This window comes from Bactrocera oleae, chromosome 3, assembly GCF_042242935.1.
Source record: "Bactrocera oleae isolate idBacOlea1 chromosome 3, idBacOlea1, whole genome shotgun sequence".
Lineage (NCBI taxonomy): Eukaryota > Metazoa > Arthropoda > Insecta > Diptera > Tephritidae > Bactrocera > Bactrocera oleae.
In genome coordinates this window covers 70,791,466-70,811,484 of record NC_091537.1, presented here as the reverse complement: position 1 = coordinate 70,811,484, position 20,019 = coordinate 70,791,466, and the positions used below count along the sequence as shown (strand labels likewise).

Below are 20,019 nucleotides of genomic sequence, written 5' to 3'. Positions count from 1 at the left end.
GGTGGTTCGAAAATTCATTATATGTAAGAAACTAAAATTTTTTTTAACAATAAAAAGAACAAAATCAATTTCATTTCTTATCACTGATACAGTGTTTTTCAACTTTCAGCGTTTAAAGGGTTTTTGGTTTTTTTTTTTTTAATTTCTCGATAATAAATTACAATCTCTTCTAAGCATTTGTTTTTTTGCCGTGACACCTTCGCAAAATTACGATTCATTAAAGTTAAATTTAAATTAAACATAGCCAAAAAAAGTCTTTCAACTTTCCCAACGGCTGCAAACGCAAATAAATTACAGCATATTTAACATGCATTTATAAGATGCGTGTGGTTGTATGTGTGTTGTGTAATATAATTTGCATTTGAAAACAATGGGAAATTATTTATATTCCTTACTTACAATTACTAAAATTATACTATTGTGAATATTTGTATTAATTATTATTATTTTTTTTTTTAATTTATATGTATTTGTTATTGCTTGAACACTGTTGCGCTTGATCTCTCTTGTTGAAATATATATTCGGCATATTCTTCGGCTTCTTCACGACGACGACGATCCAGTCGCGGTTTAATGGCGAAACGATATGTGCCAATTATGGCAAATGTCGAGAATATACCCGCAGCCATAAAGCCAACTGGTGAATTTTTCAATGCAACAAAGATTTTAGTGGAGCTCATCTGTAATATAAAAACGGTAATTAGTGATATCTAGAAGAAACTATATAACTATATATAGAATTGTATAGCATATAAAAACAATCCTGTTGTTTCATATATTATATTTTCCAATAATAAAAGACTAGATTAATTAAAAATTTATCGACTTTGTATTTTATGGTCATATTTAACCCTCTAATTAAAGGTACCTCTTAAATATTTTCAAATTTTGGATACTTTGTGGATACCTTGCAACTCTTGTATGAAAAGTTAATAAAAAATTTTACAATATAAAATACATCCATAATTAAAAACTTGATATAACTATGTATGCAACTTATTGCTACTGTTTTATAACCCTATAGAAAGCAAATTCTCATAACATATTATTTTCCATACATATAATACATTCAAAATAGTTGAATTAAGATTTGAAATGTTTTTTTTTTTGGTTTTTGCAGTCCCGAAAATCTTGATTAAAACAAATTTTAAATTACCAGATTAAAAAATAAAAACAAATGTTTAATACCCGAAAGGAAAATTAAAAAAAAAAAAAGATTTTAATTCTAAACTTATAATTGAAAATTAACAAAAAAAAATATGAATTTACATTTTTTCGCGTTTGCGTACTCACTATCTTTCGAAAAGGAAACCTTATTTTTAATAATATGTTGACATAGTTTAGCTCATTTTGTCTTATTTATATTTAATTGCTTTCAATTATAGTGTTTCAATTCGAAATATGTAAATATTTCCTTTTCTATGCCTTTTCATTAAAGTCAAGAAAAATCATCTTTTTATTTATTACTCCAATTTTTAAATTAAACAATATTTTTGGTCCAAGTTGTTTGGATTAATTTTTTTTTTATTGTAAAATTAGAAAATAACAATAGGAATTTAAAATTGAAAGTCTAATTTTTAATCCAAAAATTTTTAATTTTAATATCGTAATCCAAAAAAATATTTTGCTGGTCTTTAGTATATTTTTTTACAAAAACAAAACAAAGGCAACAAATGGTTTTCCAAATTTCGTATTGCCATTTTTAAGAAAAAATCTAGCTATATTAAAATATTAGCCATTCATATTATGTGTACAAAGTTAGTCTTTGATAAATCATTTGTGACAATAGTACACTACCGCTTCTGCTTTAAAAAGCGCATACCTCTCCGATTAAACATAAAATATCAGAGTACACACATCCTCAGACTCACTTTTGTTTCCTTTTTAAGTATTTATTCCACTTTTTTCCCAATTGTATTTGCAGGCACACCGTTAGAAGTTATCGGCCCAATTGGTTCTTTTAAATTATCGCTGTTTTCCTTTGATATAGTGCCTTCGGCACGATATTTCAATATTAGTGGTTTCCAAATGTATACACCACCCAAGAAACCGATTGCAGTAACTACCATCAATTGCTGCACTGTAACACCGCGTGGACGACGTATACGCATTGCACTATTTTAACTTTTTGGTTAAGGATTTAGAATCCCCAATTGCACTGAGCACAAACAAATTGTTAAATAATCACTATCACGCATTAATATTGCCAATTTTTAGCGGTGCTACAAGATTGAGGTTATTTTGACAACTCGAACAGCTGTTTATGAAGTTAAAATTGAGGTTGGTGTTGCCACATGCATGATATCAGTATGAATTTATTGAAGAATTTTCGGATATATTGCAATAACTGCAGGCATGTTAAACTAGATACATTTGCACAGAGGTATGGCCAACAAAAGATCCGTTACTTCAAAAGCCAGGAATAATTAAATATTTTAATACAAAAGAGACATACTGAGTGTTCTCGAGTCCCAAAACCAACTAAAATCAATAAAACAAGTTTCCGCAACACAAACGTTGGTATCTTTATTATAAGTATTATTTCACCGGGATGTTTGTAGGAGTCTTTGAAAATGGTAAAAAGAGAATAATAATCATGGTATGTTAAAACCCATTGGAAAAGCGAGATAAAACAACAGAAATGAAGAGAATAATATTTAAAAGGGTCGAAAAAAGAAAGGGAAGAGGGCCTCCTCCTCTGGTTGAATTTTTAAAGACTAAAAACTGATTTTATAAACTGGTGCGAAAGAACGAGTAGATAAATAAAAAGAAAACGGCTTTAAGATGTTTAGTGAGGTTCTTTTATCAATTTTCTGAGAAATGTTTACATAGCAATGTGTACTATATATTTTTAAATAAAGGTGAACAAAATAAATATTAAATAAAAAAAATACTGTTTGTTTTGGACATAAAAGGGTTAGTCACACCACATTAATTTAAAAAAAATGATATAATAAAAAACCCCAACAACTTGTTTATTTTAATTTTTTACATACATTTTGAGGCTATGCGAAAAAGATGTTAATACAAAAGTTGTAGAGATTTTTATTACCTATAACTTTTTGGCATAGGAAACGTAGTTTTGGCGGAATTAAAAAAAAAAATTTTAGTCCTCAAAAATTCAACCCTCACCGTCTCTTCCCGACCTCAGATCGTCCCCAAATTTTTTTCCTTTTAATTTTTAGTTATTATATTTCATTTTCCAATGGGTTTCCTCCTATAACTTCTTTGCTTTCAAATCTTTATCTACCCTGGTCTTTTGTAACAACTAACCCGGACATTACACGATCAGGAAATTGCTTTCAAGTTGCATTACACTCCCTACTATTCTACTACCACACTCTCACTTTTCGAACTTGAACGCCGCCTTGATATCAATTTTTCCATTCAAGTCGTGGGTCAAGTTGAAAATCAAGTTAAAACAGCTAACCACATAGTATTGCAAACAAATGACATGCAACTGTCGGGAATATGAATATTTCGTTATAAACATGGATTGATATCAAAATATAAGTATATCAATTCATTATATTATTAATTTCGTGCAAAATTGTCAAGAAATTTAAGCGGGTCCATGACAATGGTATCTTGAAACTTACAGATTATCAAGTTGCTTGCAGCCTGCGTAATGGCTGTCAATTTAAACCAATTTTGACGAGTAGATTGTGTGTTCAAGCTTAAGGCATATTCTTGATCGTGTAATTGCAGCGCAATGGAGATAGATATACGGCTTATGTGTATATGAACAGAATACGGAACGAATGATATCCACATGTCGGGTCGTCCAGAATTTCAGAGGCCTAACCTAATCTTATAGTCGCTGTCTCACAGCCATTGAACTAAAGTCAAAGAAATATTAGCAACTACATATTATGCAACCCGAACGGGCCCGAATGTACTGTTGTGTTCATGAAAATAGTAGTTCTTATATTTAACAAGTAAAGAAGGGCTAAGTTCGGATGTAACCGAACATTTCATACTCTCGCAAAGTCGAATGGTATACTCGTTTGAGATTTCTTTGTGGATTGGCTGATATTTTCGGTAGAAGGTCAACTATAGGCACTGGGGTCCACATATTTAGTACTACTATTTAGAAATATGAAAATAACGTTATGTACCGAATTTTGTTGAAATTGGTTTAGCAGATCTCAAGATATGGGTTTTCACCTAAAAGTAGGCTGTGCCACGCCCACTGTCTAATTTTGAACGCGGTTCCTATAAAGTCATCTCATACCATCCCAGAGATAAAATTTAATGTCTCTGGCGTGTTTAGTGCTTGATTTATCGCGTTTTTAGTAGTTTTTAACAGTACCGTTATATGGGGAGTGGGCGGAGTTGCCAACCGATTTCAACCATTTTCACACTGTAGGTTGAGGTTCTAAAAACATTTGCTTCCAGTGAATTTTCTTATTGTAGCTTTAGCGGTTTAGGAGATATGCATATTAAACTTATTAGCGGCGGGACCACAATTTTAACTGCAGATGCCCCTCTCTAAAGTGATCCTGTGCATCAAATAACAGTCTTGTATCTTATTGCGGAGCTTAGTTATGGCAATTTATTTGTTTTTGATTAATGGCGTTTTGTGGGCGTGGCAGTGGTCCGGTTACGCCCATCTGCAATACCAACCGTCTCACGGTACCAAGAAACACGTCTACCAAGTTTCATAAAGATATCTCAATTTTTACTCAAGTTACAGCTTGCACGGACGGACAGACGGACGGACGGACAGACAGTCACCACACTCGATTAGTTTTAGGTGATACAAACAACCGTTAGGTGAACAAAACTATTATACTCTGTAGCAATAGGTTGCGAGAGTATAAAAATCTTTCCTAATCGTTGCCAAATCAACAAGCGTGAATATTTTGGAAGAATAGACACTTCAAATTATATTAGGTAAAGTAAAAAGTTCGTTCGGTTTTTATCTAAGAGATGGCGTTATTGTCCATAGTATTAGTGTTACGTGTCGCATCATGTCATACTATACGGCGCTGAAAACATGTTTATTCGCGCTAAAAGTTTGTCTTTGACAGTTTTTCGATTGATTTACTCAGTTCGTTGTGAGCGCTCGTCAAAGATGGACACCAGCAAAGAGAAATTTCGCTATATTTTACAATTTTTCTTCGATCAAGGCGAAAAAGCAGCCAAAGCAACTAAAAAAAATTAATTTAGTTTATGGGCTCGATACTGTAAACGAACGTGTAGCACAAAAGTGGTTTGCTAGGTTCCGTTCCGGTAATTTCGATGTCAAAGATGCACCACGCGTCGGGAGGCCTGTCGTCGAAAATTGCGATAAAATCATGAAAATAGTGGAAACAGACCGTCACGTGAGCACTTATTTAATTGCTGAGGAACTAAAGATAAGCTAGAAAACCGTTTGGAACCATTTGCATAACCTTGGATTCAAAAAGAAGCTCGATGTTTGGGTGCCACACGAATTAACGCAAAAAAACATGATGGACCGAATTTCCATCTGCGAATCGCTGCTGAATCGCAACAAAATCGACCCGTTTCTAAAGCGGATTGTGACCGGCGATGAAAAATGGGTCACTTACGACAACATCGAGCGCAAACGGTCGTGGTCAAAGCTCGGGGAAGCGGCCCAGATGGTGGCCAAGACCGGATTGACGGCCAGGAAGGTTTTGCTGTGTTTGGCGGGATTGGCAAGAAATCATCTACTACGAGCTGCTCCCCTATGGCCAGACGCTCAATTCGGCCCTCTACTGCCAACAACTAGACCGCTTGAAGGCAGCACTCAACCAGAATAGGCCATCTTTGATCAACAGAGGCCGAATTGTGTTCCATCAGGACAACGCCAGGTCACACACGTCTTTGGTGACGCGCCAGAAGCTCCGGGAGCTCGGATGGGAGGTTCTAATGCACCCACCGGACCTGCCACCAAGTGATTACCATCTTTTCCTCTCCATGGCGAACGCGCTTAACGGTGAGAAGTTAGCCGCAAGAGAGGCCTGTGAAAATTGACTCTCCGAGTTTTTTGCCAATAGGGACGCAGCCTTCTACGAGAGGGGTATAATGAAGTTGGCATCTCGTTGGCAATAAGTTTATGAACAAAACGGCACATATTTGACTTAAATCGGACAAATGTACACAAAGTTATCATCTTTTGAAAAATCAATAAAAAACCGAACGAACTTTTTACTTTACCTAATAAAAACAGAAAAAACCATTACATTTGCTTCCATCTTTTCTATGACGCATTTTTATATTTTCTAAAAAATCAAGCTGTTCATTAAAATAGTAATACTTGTAGTTAGGGGTCGACAAATAAAAAAATTATTCGGTAGTGTGATAAGTAAATGTATTTAAGTGATTTACGAATTTTCTGATGAAATTTTTTTGAAATCCAAGTGTTCTTTCCTTTTTAGTGGACAGAGGAAAAAATTGCAGCGATGATTGATAATAAGGCTAAGAAAACAAGACAGAACCTATCGGGAATCGAAGCTATAATGTGATACAGCTTCACAATGATATGCAATGCTATAAAATACAATGATAAAGCAGAAAATCGTAGGGGAAAATGTATAAAAAAATCATATATATCATATTATAGATCAGACAGATTATACGATATTTAAAAATAAAGTCCTAACCATCCTCAAATATTACAAAAAAAAATGTTTAACTAGTCGGTTACTACTCTTACAAATCAAGGAAGCTATTAATAATTTGATGATAAGAAGTCTCCCGAATGTAACTCTCTTGACAAAGAAACATGTGGCTGCAAGAATAAAGTTCACTAAAGAACATTTCAATGGGCCATCTACAAAATGGCGGAAGCCCATGAAAGCAAAATTGCTTCTTTTTGAAGGAACAGAGTCGAGAAAGTATGTCCGTCCACTATCAAGCACATATTATTCGAGGTACACTACCAAAACTTTTAAGCATGGTCGTCTGAGCATTATGGTATGGGCTTGCTTTTCGTACTATGGTGTTGGTCCCATAAATTTGATACATAGCATCATGGACCGAACTATTTGCTATCTGAGAGATGTCTATAAAAAGGACGTTTGAAGAGGATAACGACCCAAAACATACGGCCAAACTAGCTAAGAAGTGGTTTGCATCAGAAAGGATCGAGGTAAAGTACTGGCCAGTGCAGGCACTTTTTGAATTTTATCGAAAATGTATGGGGGGAAACGTTAAACGAGTTGTAGCAACAGCAAATACATCAAGTAGAACAAAATATTAGCTAGTGGTAAAGTCAAGTAGGAGGGCTAAAATCCCTGAGCCGTTGCCCACGCAACGTCGATGTATGGAAATATTAAAAAAAAAGGCTTTACAACCAAATATTAATAGTCAATCGAAAAGGTTTACTGTATGAAACTTTAATTTTTAACTGGATTATTTTCTGTTTTTCCTTCAACAAAACTATTTTCGTGAACAGAATAATTTTTAAAATAAATCTTGCTAGTAAAATTATATTTATATATATTGAGAAATAAGACAGTGTATATACGCAGAAATAGCGAAAAAATTACTTTTAAATGGTATTGAATTCGTAGTTTGTATATTTAACTTGGATTTTTTGTTTTATAGTTAGAATCCACCGGCACGGCACTACTATCTACATGAACACAGCTGTATATACGAATTAGTAGCTTAAACGAATTACCTCTGCTGAAACAGCTCATTACCTGAGTATACCGTTATATGACGTCGTCATAACTTTTAACCCACAGCTAAGGAGGATCGAAATGACATTACAACAACCACATGTACATACAGTGAACCAAAAAAAAAACTTTTACAGGGATATTGTTTGACTTTGAAGTGACTTAACTCCTAAACTATTAAAACTTTTGAGTTGCATCCAAAAATGAGAAAAAGTTCGTTTCAATGATTTTCATAATGTAATTGAAATATATCATTAAATTAACTCCATTTTAGAAAACCAAAAAAAAAAAAAACTTGTACAGTTTGCATAAATTGACATTTAAATACTCTTGAAGGGAAAATTAATACTTTGTCCTCTCTCATGGTTTTTCGTCTTTTCTTCATATAATGCACTAAATTTTGCGTAACTTCAGCAAGTATAACATATTTGCCCATATTTCCTGAAGAGCAGCCATTGCCTCATTTTTGCTATTAACTTTGCGCTCTTGTAACTTCGTCTCCATATAAGCCCACAGGTGTTCAGAGAGGTATGCCTCTATTTAAATTTAGTTTATCTGCTGACGGAGCCAAGTTATTTTCTAATATTGCCAAGTAGTCCATTCTTTAGATGATTCCCACGATGAAAACAAGGTTACCGACGCGATTTGATCCCGCTGTATTTCTTTTGCTGCCATTGCACCACACATTACAGTCTCCTCCATGCTGACAGTTTTATTTAATTTTGTATCTATTAGCGCTTAGCCTTTCTTATGCCATACAAATGAACGACTGATCAGTAAAAAAAAAAAATACGGTCGGTAATCGGTAGTCGGTAGATATATTCTTTGGAGCGTGGTTTGTTTCGTGGTGTTTACGTTTTAAAATTAGGTGAAATCAAGAAGTTGCGAACAGTTTGAGGGTAGAGTTTTGTAATGCCAGCTTCCTCTGACTCCTTGACTTTAGCGACAGCGGGTAGTATTTTGGGGTGTTTCTTGACACTTTATTTTCAGCATGGGGTGTGCAAATCTTTTTGGACGTACCACTTCCACCAGGCTTTTAGAATTTAGCAATAATGTACCAAACAATAATGTGTTTTTGAAAATATTGCCTATTTATCGAGTAATTTTGTCCTCTAGCCAATATTTGACTACCTCAGCCTGTAAATCTTGAGATGTATGTTTATTCACTATTATTTCTGCAAAAACTGCAATCATCTCTCTCTACAACATTTTTTTCTCACCAGAGCATCAGTAAATCTCATTGGGAAAAACTAGATTCATAAATTTTGCAATACTGCTGATAAATGTACTGAGCTAAATGTATGTGTGCATATGTTCGGCGATTAAATATATTATTTTGAAAACGAAGATAGCTCAGATAACCTCAACAATAATCTATATATTATTTTCGCGGTACACTCCGTACAGAGCAATTCGAAAGTGCGGTCGAAATTTCTATTGAAACGATTGATACGCCGCCGCAGTGGAATTAAAACATAATTGTATTAAATATTTGGAACTGGGAAAATGGAAGTATTAAAACAAACATATACGTACAAACTCGAACGGCACTTCCTTGTAAAATTGTTATTTATCTTGAGTGCGACAGCACTGGTTTACGGGCAGAATGATGGTTTTTCCGAGAACGTGGATGACAACGTTTACTCATGGTATATTTTGGATGTAACGCGAATATTACAAAAGGCCAAAAGTAATATTATTATTTCACCAAGCAATATAAAAGCACTACTGAAAACACCTCCGCTCGTGGATTTACGTTTTGGAAACGATGAAATAATGTTAGGACAAAACGTAATTTTCGCAGAATCAAAGGAAATTTTAATTAGACCGGAAAATTTAGAATTGTTTTATGATTGCAAAATTCAAGAGGCATCTTTCACTGATAAAAATCAGCTAATTACAACTATTAACAATTGGACTAAGAGCACAACGGATGAAAATATGCTTAAATTAATTGAATCGAACTTAGAAAGAACTGACTTGCAAGTATTAATTTTAAATATGCTCAATTTTAAGGAGACTTTACATATGAATTTCAAGTATACACTAAATGTTACATTTCATGAAAGACCGGACAGCACAATCATATTACCGGCTGTAGAAACAACTGAATATTTGAGGTATCTTGACTCGCAAATTTTGGATGCCAAAATATTAGAATTACCTTATAGTAATGGTTATTTTATGTATATTCTTCTACCGCATACCAAACAAGGTGTTAACGAAATGATCAATAATCTCGGCTACGAACAGCTTAAGCGTATCCAATGGATGATGGAAGAACGGCGTGTGAATGTAGTAATGCCCACATTTAAATATCACTTCATGACAAACATGAGAGAGCATATTCAAAAGAACTCTGCACATCGGTTTGATATTGATTTTAAACCTACATTTGGCGTTGAAACGGAGAAAGTAAATATTTTGCAAACAACATCCGTTCAGTTCAATGGAAGCGGAAAAGCTCGAGTGGAAGACTACAAAAAAACTCGAGCAATTAAATATGAAAGGTTTCATGTAGATCGACCTTTTGCTTTTTATATTGAAGAAAAGAACACAGGTCGGATTGTATGTATAGGCAAAGTTTTAAATCCAATGCTTTAAGAGCAGATTCTCATTTATATGTTCTTATGTACCATATATATAATGATATGTATGTATATATACATAAACATTTGTATTATAGACGAAGAAGTCAAATGCAAAATAAATTTTATAAAATAATATGTAACAAATTAGTTTTATTTATCAACAGTATTTTTAACTCAAAAAGTATTTAGTTTTATTTACCAACGGTATTTTTAACCCAAAAAGTATTTAATTTAGTTTTTGTTGTTTTTATACTCTCCAACATGTTGCTACAGAGTAAAATATTTTTGTTTACCTAACGATTTGGAACTCTATATATACATATATAAATAATCACCGACTGTCGTTGTTGACTGTCTGTCTTTAAGCCGCTCCGTGCAAGCGATAACTTGAGTAAAAATTTCTATATCTTGATGAAACTTGTTGCATATGTTCCTTGGCACTCACCTATAAAGTGTCCTAATTAAGCCACTAATTAGAATACAAAACTATTATTTAGTAAATAATACGCCCAAGATGGTACGGAAAGGCTTCATAGAAGTTGGTGTAAAATTGGACAATGAGTGAAATTCTATGTAAAAATTTTTTTGACTTTCTTAATTCTGATTTTCGGCTGATCGGGATCAAATTTTTTCTTTTCGATTTTCGGGATAAAATTTTTTTTAATCCCATATTTGGAATTAACATTTTTTTTATCTTTCAATCCGATATTAGGGATTAAAAATTAAAAAAAAATGTGTTTATTCAATTATTTTTTAATGCATTATTTGCAACCCTGGTTATGTATATAGAAGGTAAACTTATGCGTTATGTACGCAAAATTTAGTCGAAAAATATAAAAATAACTGTAAACACAAATCACATATACCATTATGCACTTAATTATAAGAAACTAGGAACTTACCGCCACCTGTTGACAGCACGGTTGGTTGCTGTTGTTGCTGCTGCGCCTGTTGGGCGCCAATTGTACTCTCCAATCGGACCCGACTATTATTGTTTGAATTATTTTTATTATTGTAATTATTATAACGACTCTGATTTCCTATATGGCTGTCAGTCATCTCTATTGACGATGAAGATTGTTGTGGTTGCTGCTGCTGCTGAAAGTCTGTGTCTGAATTATTGCATTTCATGGCAGGTGCTTGTAAAGTATTTCCACCATTCGCATTCGAAAATCTGTTCGGAAAAGAACGTCGTCGAGAAATTGCCGACATGCTATTGACATTGCCATAGCTCGTATTGCGATAGACGCTGGGGCCATTATGAAAAGATTGCGATTTGGAAGGATGGAAACCATTAGTGAACGCATTTTTGGATGATACTACATCCACAGCGTCGACCATGCCATTCGAATCGTTAAAAAGATTCTGCAATGCTTGCAGTCTACGATTGCCACTACCGACACTTGTACGATTGACATGACTACCGTTATTGCCGGTAGCTGCTGCTGTTGTACCGGTTGGCATACGATTTTGATTTGGTAGCTGTGAGTGCTGTTGCTGATGCTGTTTATTAACTGTAACTGCAGCTGCAGCAGCAGCCGCCGTAGCTACTGCATTTAATTGCAATATCTTTTGCATACCTAATATATTAGATTGTTGCTCTTCAAATTTTCGCTTTGCCAATGCGTTTTGCATTATTAATTTGGTATGATTTTGTAGCTCTTCGGTGGTCATTGGTTGCAATGCAAATGGATTGCGCTGATTGCTATTAAGTAGTTGTTGTTGCTGCTGCTGCTGCTGCTGCTGATGTTGCTGTTGTACCGCCAATGTTTGCTGCACTAATGCCAAATTATGTAAATTTTGCAGCTGATTTATCACCATATTATTGGAAAAGGAGTCGAATGGATGCGTCTGTTGATTGGTAAATGTTGGTTGCTGATGATGCTGTGTATGCGGAAATTGTGTCGAGGTGAATGTGAGGACTGCAGTTATTGCCTCCCTATCGCGTTGCGGCAAACGTGGATTGGATAGTTGAACAAGTAGGCCATGCTTAGAGATATCACCTGAAATTAAAAAGAAGTAACAAATAAGATTGAATGGGTGATAAAAAGGTATGATCGAAAATTTAGTAAAAAATTTAAAAATTGTGTTAAATATTTTTTTAGTTATTCAAAATTATAAAAGAAACATTTTTAATTTTTACTACAATAAATTTTCAAGACAAGGTCAAAGTTGCAGTTTTATAATTTGCTCACAACCTGGGTAGTAAAGCCAATCTCCTCATATTATACGCTTGCAAAATGTTGCTACAGAGATAATAGTTTGTTTTTTATACCATAGACTTATTGGATCAATATAAAATCAGATCCGTTCGATGACAGCTTGTGCAACGTATGTTGTTATACCCTGAACAGGGTATATTAAGTTTGTAACATCCATAAGGAAACGTCGAGGACCCTATGAAGTGTATATACAACCATGGATATATAAATAGCACAAATGCGAACCAAAAATTGCATCTAATTTCTTAAACCGCAAATTAACTTAACACTAAATATGTTGTTATCGTTATGAAGCTCATACCGTTTTACTTCTATCAAATTTTGTACGTGGCAATTTAATTACATATAATCAAACACATTTATAAGGTCACTATTTACTTTGAATTTTGTTTCAAGTTCTCCCGTGTGTGGAACGGAGAAAACATTGCAGATCAGAAAAAGACAGCGTTTATATGCGAGATGAGCAAAAAAGGAAAAGCTCCTACCGAAATTGCTGCAATAATGCTTAGCTCTCGAAAAATCGACGTTAACATATTGTGTCAACAAAAAGATTTCAATTAAAAAAAAAAAAAAACTTCAGACCGTCTAAAACCGATATTAGTGTTGAAAAAATCATAGTACAAAGCCAATCCTTTTAAGTCAGCTAGAGGAATCGAAATTCGAAGTTAATGAAGAATATGGTGTGGATGTGTCTACAAAGCTTGTAGAAAACTACTAAACAATGCTGCACCAATATGGTCGCCTGGATGTAGTACAACGCAGACGAGGAAGCTTCAAACCTGTCAAAACACTGCACTACGGACTATTACGTGATACCTCTTGAAGTCCCCAATCGAACACCTACATAGTGAGGCCCTTATGCTTCCGGTTAAGGAACACAATGAGCTCCTCTCCTCCGACATACCAAACACATGTCCTGGGTGCAATGAGTCTCCGCATGACACTAACCACCCCTTTGGATGCCCACCGAACCCCACTCATCTAACACCCTTTTCCCTATGGTCCGAAGCCGTCGAAACAGCTCGTTTCCTGGGCCTCCCAATCTGGAATTTATCACCCAATCGGGGATTAGGTAACCGTTACAACAACATCAACAACCTCTCAGTGAATGGCGTACTAGGAGTCAAACCACCACCCATAGCAAACGTAGAGCTCGAGTTGCCTCGCGAAACCAGAGTGACCCTCGCGCAACTTCGTTCTGGATATTGTAGCAGGTTAAACTCCTTCTTATCCAGAATAGACCCCGACATACCAAATATATGTCCTGCGTGCAATGAGTCTCCGCATGGCACCAACCACCTCTTTGCATGCCCAACGAATCCCACTCACCTAACACCCATTTCGCTATGGTACGACCCCGTCGAAACAGCTCGTTTCCTGGGCCTCCCGTTAGATGACCTCGACGACAACCAAACTATAACTTATCACCCAAGCGGCAACTAGGTAACCGTCACAACAACAACAACAGTTTCAAAAGTATTAATTTTGCAGTAGTGTCATATATTGGGATCGTCAACAATGGATGTTTGGCGCTTTCGCTCATACGTTTCATTTCCATTCCTATAATTTAAGGCACTTGCTACCATTTTGGCAAAATATCCTTCCATTTCTTTGATCTCCTTATACGTTTTTCCTAGTTTTCGAAGTTTTTTTTTATCATTTCCCACTTTACCTCTGTAGAATATTTTCCTACACCCACTGAAGGAAAATGCAATGATTAAATTTACCTAACTACCTTTAACTAATTAAAATTTCTGCTAGATTATGGAACTCTACTTATTTTTCTAATTTTAGGAATATTTTTTAAGTAAAATATTATTTTAGTAAGGAAATGTCAAACACATATTTTTTTGTGGAAAGCAATTTCAAGGGTCTCCGAGAACTAACAAAACTGAACGAAAATTACAATCATCATTTAAAAATTTCTTTTATGTTTTAATGTGAATATCCTGTTATGTGTTCTGCTATTGTACCTCGTCATTTTCATGTGATCCAAAAACGTTTTGTACCCAGATATATTTTTCATATTGGCGCTCCTATTATTTAGTGTATAACTGTATATCTAGATATTACAGATCACGATATATTATTTATATAAAAAAAAAAAACTAATTACAACTACAAAAAAATACATATATTTTTAAACATACCTTTAGCTAAACCCAGTAAAAGATATTGTGCTTCGGGACGGCTTAAAATAGCTTTCATATGTAAATTTGCAAGCATAAGTTGTTGTTGTTGATATTGCTGCTGTTTAAATATAAAATTTGTAATATTTTCATTACAAAATTGAGTTTGTGCTTGTTGTTGAGTTATTGCTGAATTCTGTCCGTCACCTTTGCCATTTATCTTTGTTGTGTTTGTTGTTGATTGTTTGTTTTGGACATTTTTATTACTGTTATTATTTTGCAATTTGCCCAGCAATTGTTTGAAATTTTCCGATTTTTGTAATAATACATTATTATTTGAGTCTTGCATATTATCTTCATTCTGTTTGTTACTAAAATGTTTGTATTTAAAGTTTTTATTTTCCATGTTAATATTGCTGTTATGTTGAGTATGTTCAGTCAAAGAATTACGACGCCATTTAGCCTCCAACTCATCCACCAAAGGGATATCGCCCAAATTCATATTTGAATTTAATGCCGTTTTTTGGTGTTGTTGTGTCTGTTTCTGTTGCTGTTGTTGTTTCTGCTGATCAGTTGATTGCTGTACGTTCAAGGCCTGCTTGAAAAACTCATTCAATGATGTTGACGAGCCATTCTTTTCAATACGCTCGTACACCTTTTTACCACCAGCCGCAAAAAATGGTATGAATCTGGAACGACCACTTGAATTATGTCCATTACTCTCAATACCGCCACCGTACTGACGTTGCATTGTCTTATTTGCACCGCCTGAAAATTTATCATACTGAAAGGAAATAGATTTTCGTTCTTCCGGCAAATCGACGCCGTCTTGTAGAGATTTAGTGCTTCCTTTATCATTGTTTGGTTCACACTTGTGGCCCTGTTGTAACGAATGTCGTGCTGAAGTATTATTCTTTAAAGCCTGTTGGAAGAAAATATGTCTAAATATTAAACACAAATCCAAGTATGAGATGTCAAGCTTTCTTTTCCAGTTTTAGCTTTCTTAACGGCCCACAATAAGGATCTGGCAAAACAAATGCTTTCGTTATACCACCCAAAAGGAAACGTCGGAGATCCTATAACTTATATATACATACATATCTATAAATGAGCAGCATGACGAACTGAATCGATTTAGACCGTATATATGTATATACGTGTACTAGTCCTTTAGTTTTTGAGATGAAGCTGCTCATTTGTCGGAACCGCTGACATCGGACTACTATAGCATATAGCTGCCATACAAACAGAACGATCAAAATGAAGTCCTTGTATGGAAATTAGATATCTTCACAAAAATTTTACATAGATTATTACACAAGGCAACGGTACAATCTCCTAACAAATTTATTTTTTAGATCACTACCACTATAGCATCTATCTACCATATAAACTGAACGATCAAAATCAAGTCCTTGTATGGGAAACCTTTTTATTTGACGAGATATCTTCTCCAAGGCAAAATTACATTCTTCAAAGAAATTGTATAGATTGCACTATTATAGCAGTTGTCATAGAAACTGACCAATTAACACATTTTTTCCTGGCTTTTTTTTGAATTTCTTATATTTCATTATTTTGACATAAACCCGCAGAAAGAACTACAAAAAAAATAGGTCTCCGTTTAAAATCTTTCAATATTACTGTTGGTTTTTTAAACTATTCTTGAAAATTTGTTTATCTATTTGTAAAGCAAATATACTATCACAACTTACCATATTTGTATTTTCGTTACGATTTTCTTTGGAATCATCATTTTCATTCAAAATCTTATTATCATTATGGTCTGTCTTATTGTCCAGCTGCTCTTCATCATCATCAAAACCACATAATTCAATTGTGTCTAAACGCGAAGTGGGACCACAACTAAACCATTCTGGTTCCTCATTTTTATAACGATGGTGTTCATTAACTTCTTTCACACGATCTTTGGAATTTGAAACAACCAAATAGCCTGATGTTAAACGCTTTACATAATTGGCATTAGTATTAGCTGACGACGACGACGTAACTGCGTGATCTGCAATTTTGCCAAGACCTGTTAGTGCAGTTAATGCCGGCCTAATTGTATTCTTATCATGGCGCATATTATCAACCTTACTTGTTTCGAAGAGCTTAAGAAGTCTAAGCTTACTTGAAATATCATTGTTAATGGGCGTATTATTGTTGGCGTCTTTTTCGTAGGATTGAGGACTGTCGGTTGCAAATGAATTTGCCCATTTAACTTTGGGCAGTCTACCGCTACCAATACGACGTTGATTTGTTACTATAGCAGAGTCCTATGGTAGAAGGAAAAAAATATATAAGAAAGAAAGAATTTAAACATGGGTCGTTATAGTTAAGGGGTCCGGGGTAGTAAGAATTTAAAAAAATCGCTAAAAGTATATTTTAGAAATATTTTCTGAGAATTTAAAGTAAATCCGACAGATACTTTTGTTCACCGCAAGGAGCTTCGATTGCAACTGGTTCAATACAAAAAAACCATTACTTAAAAAAAAAATTGTTTTTTCAAATTCCTGTCAAGTTAAGCGAAAACCTTCTTTAATGATGCTATGTTTTACTTTTATAAAATAAACAAAATATTTCAAATTGTAATTTTTTATGTCTCTGACTACAACTAACCCCTTAAAAAGTCGCGGCTTTACCTTAAGCTCTGGCTGTGGTGGCTGACTTTTTATAATCGACTCATCCAATATATTTTTATTTTTAAAAAATGCAGGCATCATGTCATTACTTCGGGCCCATTGATGTTTCCGACCACTCGTGTTTTCCTCATGAGTCACTGGTTTCCAAATATTAAGCCGACGTAGACGCGCCTCTAATTCGATGACATCGCAATCTACGATATTTGGCACATTGCGTTTTATTGTAGGATGTTTATTATGCGAATGATATATATTTAATAAATCATTGCGTATATGAAGCAAACTTGCACGACTATAGCTTGTTAAACAATTAGATTTCTCCAATGATTTAGATTTGCAAAGTTTGGTCTCATCCGTATGTTTACTAATTACGGGTGCCGATTTTGAAATTGAAAGCATTTTTGATTTACGTTGTGTTTGTGGAGTCATTTGTCGTTGTTTCATTATTAATGTCTCTTTCTCATCGTCAGTTTCACTCAAAGGGCTAACCTGTTCGCTAATTAGCGCTAAATCACAATTGACTACCGAACAAGACAAAGTCTGTTGGGTGTAAGGTGTGGAGGAACGTGCTGGTAGCATATGTAATGGCATAACCTCATCGTCGTTATGATGATGATTGTAGTTATGTGTGTTAGTTTTGGAAAACTGCTTTGATTTATTGCCAGAGCAAATATTATTATGCAATGCCACATCTTCGGCCGATACCGAATTCTGATTCGAATTTGAAGGTGGTGGCAATGGTATTGGAGTAGCATAAACAGGTGAATTAGTCTTAACACATTTATCTACTAGACGATGGACTCTTGCAGAACGTGTTTCTGCAACGGTGAGTTGTTTGGCGCACATTTCAAATGCCGAACGATATTCAACTATAGCAAGGGTTGGTGGTAGCGGTGCTTCTGTTCCAGATGTTGATTCATTTTCAATAATTGGAATTTTTAGTGTTTCATCGTCGCTGGGTGCAGATGCTGCTTCCGTTAATACCTTTAAAATACTTGAATGAGGTATTGCTTCCTTGGATTTTTCTAGCGGTTGCATCTGATGGCGAAAAAGTGATTTGTACAAATACATATTACGTGAATTAATATTGTTGTTACACTGTATAGAATTACACTAAAAGTCAATATTTCTTTGTAGAATAAGGATTTTTATTTAAATTTATAATTGCCAAAAATGTTCTTAAAATTTTTTCGTGACACTGCGTACAGAAAAAGTCCTATGTTAGTAGTGAAAACAATTTGATTATGGTGAACAAAAATATTTTTTGTTTCTACGTTTAGAAAAGTAAAAAAGTGAAAGTAAAATATGGATATATTTATATTTATATATTTTTAACTATTTAAATGTAATGTTTATCAAAAAAATAGCTTAAATTTTTGTCATTCAACAATACTTAAACACGACAAGAATATATTCTAAATTTGAGTAAAATAAATTTTATTGTTGAAACACATCACATATAATTACCTTTGAAGATACCATTCGGTCGTCTTCTCGATCAGTTACTAGTTTTCGGGTATTTTCTAAAGCCAGCATGCCATTATTACTGATAATACCGGAGATTTCCTTCACTGCACAAACATTATTCATTCCAGATTGCATTACTTCTCCGCAATCTCCTTCCAAAATTTGCATTGCATCTTTTGCTTCCTGCATCATTTTAAATTGCAATACGGAATTGTGTTTTATATCGTCAGCACACTTTGAGGAAATTCTGTCATGAACTGGTGTTGGTGGCGGTGGTGGTGGAATCTCGAAGTTCTTTCTTACTGGAGTATGACTGATATTTTCAGAATCCCCTACCACTTCCAAGGATTCTTTAACTACTTCATTCGTAGCCTGTTCCACAACATAAATCTTTGGAACGTTTTTCGTACATTCAGCGTTATTGTTTTCTAGTTTGTTCGTAACATGCGATACTTCAGTATCCATATATGACGGCTCAGTCATGGCTATTTCTGAGCTTTAGTTAGATACTTATGCAAAAAAAACGGTTAAATAATATTACCTTTGAATTAACGTTATTTTTATTTGCTTACCTTATATAATCGAAATATAATACTTAGAACACTGGTAACTTACTCAAAATGCAATTTAGACTAGCCACTAATTATTGAAAACAAATAAATTCATAAAAACAACTTTAGTAATAAAGAAAAAAATGTATAATTCGACCAACTGAATATCACGAGAACTTTTTATCTGCAAATTGCACAAAGGATTACAAATTCACTAATCTACCAGTTTTTCCTGTTTCCAGAAAAATTCCGTTCGTCATCAAAACGAAATGTCAGGCGAATTTATAATTTTACCGTTGCTGCTGGTTTTGTTTTTGTTATCGCGCGCCGGTTTAATCCGAATCTGATTGGAATTATATTAGAATTTAACTGTTAAATTCCCATATTTACATTTTCCGGTGCTGCCCATTTCACATATTTAAGTGTGACCTATTAGCTGTAAAATATTGTCCCAGTAATCACAACTCTCGAAACTTCAAAGTATTTTTAAAAGAACTAGCGTGGAAACTATTTTCCCACATCGTGCAACTCATAAGACCTATGAGTAAAAAATAGATGATCTTACAATTCGCCCTTAAGAAACTAATAGAATAATTTAATAATGTAATTAACCAGTGATTTAACCAATAGTTGGTGGTTGGTGTAAGGTCAGTTATATCTCAATTATATTAAAGGTGTCAATACTGCCAATTGCAAGAATTAAGTTGGCGAGTTCAAATACCTCCTAAAGAGGTATAAACGCTTTCTTCAATGCGTCGAAGCTTAATTTACTAAATGTTT

At 34.3% G+C, this 20,019-nt stretch overlaps 2 protein-coding genes and 1 long non-coding RNA gene across 3 annotated transcripts; 2 read left to right on the top strand and 1 right to left on the bottom strand.

Moving 5' to 3' along the window:
- Positions 1 to 517: 517 nt before the first annotated feature.
- Positions 518 to 19,534, bottom strand: cup. The gene is made up of 7 exons (XM_014234518.3): positions 19,261 to 19,534; positions 18,689 to 19,197; positions 17,222 to 18,259; positions 16,292 to 16,855; positions 14,598 to 15,498; positions 11,128 to 12,228; positions 518 to 680 (listed from the first exon to the last, which is right to left on the bottom strand). Exons 2-7 carry the CDS (start codon positions 19,169 to 19,171, stop codon positions 667 to 669), a joined length of 4,101 nt encoding a protein of 1,366 aa, XP_014089993.2. The 5' UTR covers positions 19,172 to 19,197; positions 19,261 to 19,534; the 3' UTR covers positions 518 to 666.
- On the top strand, positions 6,215 to 7,826 carry LOC138855973 (uncharacterized). Its single transcript, XR_011395110.1, has 3 exons — positions 6,215 to 6,301; positions 6,387 to 7,099; positions 7,558 to 7,826. It is a non-coding gene; the product is annotated as an uncharacterized lncRNA (long non-coding RNA).
- On the top strand, positions 9,010 to 10,369 carry LOC118679739 (serine protease inhibitor 27A). Its single transcript, XM_036361965.2, has one exon. It carries the CDS (start codon positions 9,141 to 9,143, stop codon positions 10,236 to 10,238), a length of 1,098 nt encoding a protein of 365 aa, XP_036217858.2. The 5' UTR covers positions 9,010 to 9,140; the 3' UTR covers positions 10,239 to 10,369.
- Positions 19,535 to 20,019: the final 485 nt, after the last annotated feature.